Below are 7,719 nucleotides of genomic sequence, written 5' to 3' on the forward strand. Positions count from 1 at the left end.
ATGGCATCCGGAACTCTCACGGGTATACACAAGAACACGAATCCCCAAAAGCCAGGGGAACCAATGCCTCCGCGTCCGAGAGCGTACTTCGACGACACTGCGGAGGAATCCCCGGTCGCGGAGGTCATTGGAGAAGACCTGAGCGACGCTTTGTGCTCAGAACTCAACGGAGAGGAAGGTGATGGTGCAAATTCGGCCAAAAGAGGGCGTGTTCAAGAGCATCCAGTGACACAAACTCCTGTCATCGCTAGTGACATCTCGCCCGGAGACACAAACCGTCCTTCCATGCCGGCTGAAAAGAAAAGAGAAGGACACGACCATGGAAGGGGTAACACCGACGTTCGTCCAGATGCCGAAGGTGAGGTAATAAATTCAATCCATTCCAAACCTGTTAACCGTGGCACATTTAATCATTCTGCCGTGCCAACTGAACAGAATAAGGAAGGCAGAAACGAGGGAATTGGTCGCAAAAGTGCGAACCTCAAAGCAAAAGGTTATTTGATTAAGGCAAAAGGCAGACGCGAGGAAACAGATTACACTAATACTCGTGCCAGTGTTGAATTTGTGGTGTTAAATTCTCAGCTTTCCTCACCAAAAAATCCTGGAGCTTCATATCGTTCTTGCGTGCCAGCTAAACGGAAGGCAGAAAGCAGGGATGAAGAAAAGGGTTACAAAAATGGAAACCTCAACGCCAAACGTTTCGCAATAAATGCACGCCATATTGAATCAAAGCAAGCTGGTGGCTTTAAAAGGTCAGATGGGAAGAGAATAGCTGGAGAGAATGTCACAATGGGATGCACGGATACACACTTCCATGGCGAAGGAAATGTCGTATATCCTATCGACGTCGACATAACAAACGAACGCATTTATTCCGGCAACTTTAGACTTCTTCCATCCAAGAGTAAGGAATTAAAAGGAAAAATGCTATTGGTGGCGAGAGTCCTCTCTTTCATGGGAACGGTAACGTTATTAATGCACGCCACTTCTCACCAGAGCAAGTTTATGATTTGGAGAATTCTGATACGCCGCCTAAGAAGAAAACATTGTGCCATACCAAGGTTCTTAGAGTTAAGAACCTTCTAAGAACCTTGGTGTCATACCACACAAATGGGATCCAATGACACTTTCGGCCGTGGTGAAGGTGATCTATCAGAGCCCATGTATATCCCAATAGAACGTGCTGATTCCCAAAGGGGACTGGATACCACGCCAGAAAAGTGCCGTTGCAGCAAGCTACCATTTAGGTCGCTTGGGGGCCATTTTTGCATATAACGAGGAACTGTTTTCTTCAGAGGAAACAAGGCTACAGATTGGGGAAATGCTAACGAAAAATCTGCCATCAGGGAATATGAGTCTTCAATCAAATATAAAGTTTTACCCGCAGGTCTCTTTTTTGATGACAAATTACCTTCTTTGGCTGCTAGTCCTGATGGGGTAATATCTGATGGTGAAGGCTTGGTTGAAATCAAGTGCCCCTATAATTGTAGGGATATTACTCCTGAGAAAGGAGTTAAAAATAAAAGAGCTACCTTCATGGAAGTGAAAGAAGGAAAATATAAGTTACGCAGGAGAAACAGATATTATTATCAAGTACAGGGACAGCTGGAAATATGGGATAAAAAATATTGCGATTTTATTGTGTGGTCTCCTCATGGGATTATAATTGACAGAATTCAAAGGGAAAGCAGTTTTGGGCCACAGCAATGGTGGATAAATCAAAAGAGTTCTACCTGAAGTTTATGTTGCCTAAAATATGGCAGAATACACCTGGTTACAATAAATTATTGTACCGGAGTTGATGTTTTTTAATCAATCCTTTCCCTCAACTTTTTACCCTTCATTTCTCTTTGCACACCGGCCTCCTGGAGACTAAATATGGTAATATTTTATCCCTGTATATCGCGGTGCGGCCAACAGCAGCCTTCTGCCCCGGCCATTGGTTTTTCCTGGATTATCGCATATATATTATGGCATGGCTGAGTAAGACGCATTTTTCTTTTCTCGACCAATTTTATAAATTAATTAATATTGTAACGAATTTAAGTGTGCTTACAATATGCTATACATCGAAATAATTAATAGCTTTCAGCCGCGCGAACCACATTGTTTATCGAGTCACGCGCGCGTCAAAAGTTTCCGGCTTTAGCCTTAAGGCCGTTTTACACGAGGCACGGAATTGCGCAGGTTAGAGCTGCATTAATTTCTAAAATGGCGCGGAATTGCGCGAATGCATGAACGAAATTAGAACAGTGGCTGTTTTGCCGTCTCGCATCCACGCATTCTCGCATGTATTCTAGCAATTCACCGCTAACCACGACGCAATTTTGATTGCGCCTTCGCACGTACGTCAGATTGCGCAATTCCGTGTACCGTGTGAAACGGCCTTTAGAGATGGGATTCTTACAGGGTAATGAGATCGCAATAGATGAAGTTACTAATTCCACCTCTGAATACCCTTCACCAATTGTGAACCGAGTCGAAATTTTTCTGTGCTGCGGCGCGACATTAATTTTCTCCGGGCATTTTCAAACGAGTAAGATAAAAAAAATGAGGATATCATGACTCCTCAGCTTCAGTGCCGATTACAGCGCTACAGACTTCAAAGTTAATAAAAAATTAATTTTGCATGATCCCAGGGGAGTTGAGATTTAATAACTGCGTATGAATTTTTATAAATGTAATCATAAACACGTATATGTATCATATGAAATAGACCACTTGTAAAAATTTTCGAATTTTAAGACATACTTTCACCTTTCACACTTGGAGTTGAAGCTTTCGAAATAGAGGTAATTTAGGATTCCTCCCAGCTGTACTAAAAATTATGCTGTCGTTGCCATAATAGGAAAAAAATATAATTGAAGTGCGCAATAAAACGGAGCATTGAAGTAATATAAACGTGGATTTTGTGAAGGATTGCAACAACAAACGGTAGAGAGAAAAATGAAACTGCAATTTACGAAAGTGATACACGATTTCTCGCGTTCTCGTTTCGATCAATTATATTGTGCAATATTGGTTACCGGCGTGGAATAAGTCAAGTCATACGGTCTATTTTATTTTTATATCATAAATTATAAACTGCAATCTTATTTACGATGCATTCATTGGGGTACAGGATGAATAGAAATGGGACACCGTGAAGAAAGCGAGCGGAATTCAAAGCGGGAACTATCCAGAGAAAAAGAGACCGACCGAAGGGCTGATCAACTGAAGTAACAAAAAAAACACAAAGTGAGTTTTTTGGGCCTCAAGAGTTTTTTTGCAACACAAACAACTCCTTGAGGTCTGCCTAGGTCACCCGAGATCCCGACCGCCAGCGGACCGAAATCTGACACCGCATAAGGAGAGCTCAGTCCCTCTCCCCAACCATGAATTCTTCTTCGCTCTCGAGTCCCCCTTCCACCCAGTCAACTTCCCCTCCAATTCAAACTTCAGCGGTCGCTTTCGGAATTAAATGCCAGCGACCGTTGTCGCGGAGTTCTCCCGAAGTATCCTATCCCCTTAAGGGGAATTGGATAGTACAATGGACTGCGATAGCCCTCATCTTGATACCGAAGGTGACGCTATGAACCCAAGCAACATACCATCTCGGCATTCGCAAGAGGAGAAAATAGTTGGCCGTAACAAACTAATTGGATGCAATCATGTTCACTGCCCTGATGAAGGGGATTTTTCAAATCCAATTTATATCCCATCAGAACGTGTTGACGCCATCAACTATCCTTATATGCTGGCTGAAGACGATAGACAGGAATGGGACCATAGAGTAGACCGCGAGAACCCATACCAGCATACCGAAGGTGCTGCTGAAAACGAAAAATACATTCCATCACAACAACCTAGTGCCTTCCACCATCCTCACGAGCCGGCTGACCAGATGGAATTCTGTACCCATGGAAGGGACGCGATGAATCCTCGCTTCCAAGCTGAATATGACTTTGGGTATCCATGCCAGCTTGAGCCCACAGAAGATTGGGAAGAACGGGAAGGTGCGATGCCTGGTGACAGGTTTGCAGCTGATCCTCCAGCACCGATCTATCCATCATCCGCTATCTACCAAAGACATTCATCCGAAAATGTAAATACATAATCCAAATTGAATTAGAATACTTTTGCCGAGTGTTGAGGGTTTCCTTTCTCTGAGGAACATACGAAATATATAGCGAGCATCGATTTCTGTGCGTGAGACCAGCTATGAAAAGGCGAAAACCTAGATTCCGCGGTGTATCTGATAGGGTGTTTAATACGATGGCGTTTTTTCGTGTCGTTTCTTTCGATTGGAATTAGCATTTAAGTGAGTAATCACGAAGGAGGAGTAATGTTAATATTTCAACCAATACCGTAGATGAAGTAAGATACAGATGGGAATGTATGAGAATAATTCATAGACAAGTGCACAAAAATTGCAAAAAGAGATGAACTGCTAAAATCCTTGACGGTGAAATAATTCAAACAAGTTCACATGCTCACTTGAACGACTTAATCGCACAACAAATTATTTGTCTTAACACTCTCTCTTCTTCCGGCGAGTCAAAGACCATTGCTAATGATATTTGAATCCTAATAAATGGTAATATACTTTATCGTTACTGATTCTTACGGTATATTTTTTCAAGACGATTAAAGTTACAAAAATAATGAAAATTTGAAATTTTCACAAAGAGCTCGTTTACCGTTATTTTTACATTTATTGAGATAACTTTTTAAATACGGAAGGATCTAATTTTTTCCGTTTTTAATTGCGTCACCCACTTCCCGAGTTCTTCGCGACGAAAATTTTATGGTCATCGCCCTCTCGCACAAAAGTTGATGAGGTAAACAGCACAATCCAATCTCGTCACCGCTTCTCAGATAATCCTTGATCTTGTGCATTTGTCTCGGTTGGTTTGCATTCTCGCTAGCAATCAGTGGCAGATCCAGAGAGGGAGTATAAAATATGCACTTAATTCAACTTAATATTGTCGAATATATACATGAGAGAATAGCCACTAAAACACAAATTACTAAAAATTCACATAAATGTTTGTTTAAAAAAGTTAATTCTTTGAAAAATTAGTAATTGGACAACGCTAATATGTTGTTACAAGCTTCGAAATCCTCTAAATTTTCGTTACCTCTCCGACCCCCCCTAGTGCTGGGAAGTGACCCCCAGGACCGCACCTAGCCCCCTTGTCCCTATCCTGGATCCGCCACTACTAGCGATAACTCCCTCAATATATGATCTCCTAAAAACGAAAACTTGAACCATAAAATACAATGAAGTTACCAACTCGTGGAAACTGGGTGACAAATTTCGTGTTTTCTTACATTGAACTTAAAGGAGAAAAAATACATGGAAAGGATGTTTTTGGTCGAAGCTTATCGTAATTATCTATAAAAAATTCTTTCAAATAGTTGCGACTTTCTGTGTGAACGACACCATTCAAAATTTAATTCTCTTAATACATTGGAGATCAGCTAAACATGATCCATAACAATATGTTTTCTTTTTTCACAGACGAATCGCATGGATTACGGCAATGCATGGGAAGGTGGAAAAAGAAGACATTACCACATCATTGCCGTTCATCCATGGAGGAAAGAAACCAGTACCAAGACAGAACTGGATTTCTGGGAAGAATGGTAGCTGGTGAAACCTGCGAGGAAGACGGTGGAGAGGTACATCAGATGTGGCTTCCGATATCCAAGAGTACGAAGAAATGGTACACGAATTGAAAATACTTGAGAAGAAGAGGAACTCCTTTATAACGGCATACAACGAAGGGCTGGAGAGACTGTCGAAGCTGAATGTACAACCCCAGGTTGTAAGAATACTACATGGCACAGTGCTGGATAACGTCACATGCAAGATAAATATGATAAAATTACAACTATCACAAATGGATCAATATTATGGAATTGATATCCAAAACATTATTCACTCTCATCAACCTATGAGGCAATATTATTAGTTTCACTGTTCTTATGTCACAATAGGTGATCATGTTCCAAATTATATTTATTTGCTCTTTGTAAAATCAAAATTGTTAGTTGTCACGCATCCTGTTCATACAATGGCATGAAAAATTGTGTTAGAGCAGTAGGTCATTCACGATGAGCTATACTAGCTTAAATGATATTAATCGAACGCTTTCATTTTGGTGATTTTTCAATTCGGTGTGTTAATGTGATTTTTCCCTGCATGGCCAAATTGTCCTACATATCATGATCCATGTCACCAAAGGCATCGTCACAATATCACCATGGCATGGAAAGTACCAAATTGCATTTCATTGAATGTACCTAGGAAAGCATTAAAATTTGATGACGTGGTTGGCTATCTAATTGCTTTGCATTATAATTTTTTACCCTTACTCACCCATTGATCTCCATAGGTTATATATTCCACCGAATTTCATTATTTGAATAGCATCCAGTACGTGTTTATTTTTGATCAACGACCCAGAGCTGTTTGCTAATTATATGTCCAGTTTTTTTGTTTTTAATTATTGCCACTATAAATCTTTATTTATGCCAAATTAAGTTAGAATGACGCGACCACTATCCACGTACTAGTTCAGGGATGGCGAAAATGACGGCTTATATTTAGACTCTCCCACGTAATAATTTTCAGAGATGGCAGGGATGATCTCAGTCCCTATTTCCATAATTTTTTTCATTGAGTTTTCCGTCACTGAACACTTACGTGGAATCAACCTAAGTATTTTTTTCAATCGAATATATCGAAAATGTAGGAAAAAGACGAAAAAATAGCGCGAGAATTTCGTATTTGTATCCGTATGGCGCTGGCCAGAACGCGCCAATCCATTACCATACAGTTACATGAAGAGTGGTAGTGGTGGGGGCTGCTGGTGCTATGACGCGTCTAAGCTCGTGCCTTATGGAAGTCTTGGGACGCCGACGAGCATGCGCAGAGCGACGTATCTATTGAGTTGACATCGCCGCACCGGCCGGCGGCCGTATAATCTTCATGTTGCAGAATACCTTATTTTGGTGGCCAGTTGACTTATTATGTGTAAATTGTTTTATTGAATGAGTGATTGGTATGTAAATAGGCCTAGTTGTAGTTGAGTTAATCGAGTTAGCGATTGCTAGTGTTTCAGTGTTAGCGAATAGAGTAATAGAAATAAAAAAACAACGTTTAAGAATCAGCATTACCAATTTACAATTACACAGGTAGTAACTTTAAGCATGAGAAACGTCAGTTGAGTCGTAATTTCAAAGGCGGTCAAGATTCAAGCCATTTTGGTGAGACATTTGAATCTGCAGTTCCATATATCAGGGGTATTCAGCCTTAAAATATCTTAATCGACAAGAGCGAATCAGAAATAGGCCCGAAACGCAAAAATTCTAGTTCCGGAGTAATAACCGTGGCTGTGGTTAATTGCGGTTGTTTTAGAAATAGGATTCCCGATTTTCATCATTTAATTCATTGTACGAAGTGTAACGTGTAATTATTGGAACTGAAAGTTGGCTAACAGATTCAGACAATGAGATCTTCCCAAAATCGTTCACCTTTTATCGAAAAGATAAAATTAATCGAGCTGGAGGCTGAGTTTTTATAGCTGTAAAGAATTCAATCGTCAGCCAAGCGGTAACCGTAACTGAGACCAGCGTTGAATCTGTGTGGTGCTCAATTAAATGCCCAAAATACAAAACAATATTAGTATGCTCGTATTATAGACCTCCCAACTCAGATATAACATTAAAGCT

At 40.6% G+C, this 7,719-nt stretch overlaps 1 protein-coding gene across 1 annotated transcript; it reads left to right on the forward strand.

The window, feature by feature from the left end:
• Window positions 1–6,254, forward strand: LOC124164437. The gene is made up of 2 exons (XM_046541762.1): window positions 1–358; window positions 5,504–6,254. Exons 1-2 carry the CDS (start codon window positions 1–3, stop codon window positions 5,719–5,721), a joined length of 576 nt encoding a protein of 191 aa, XP_046397718.1. The 3' UTR covers window positions 5,722–6,254.
• Window positions 6,255–7,719: the final 1,465 nt, after the last annotated feature.

This window comes from Ischnura elegans, chromosome 8 (genome assembly GCF_921293095.1).
Source record: "Ischnura elegans chromosome 8, ioIscEleg1.1, whole genome shotgun sequence".
NCBI lineage: Eukaryota > Metazoa > Arthropoda > Insecta > Odonata > Coenagrionidae > Ischnura > Ischnura elegans.

Bases quoted from the DNA above. Each gene is read 5' to 3' on its own strand.
- LOC124164437 (XM_046541762.1), top strand. From the start codon at position 1: ATGGCATCCGGAACTCTCACGGGTATACACAAGAACACGAATCCCCAA. The intron at 359-5,503 runs GTGAGGTAATAA...CTTTTTTCACAG, and splicing joins CGTTCGTCCAGATGCCGAAG to ACGAATCGCATGGATTACGG.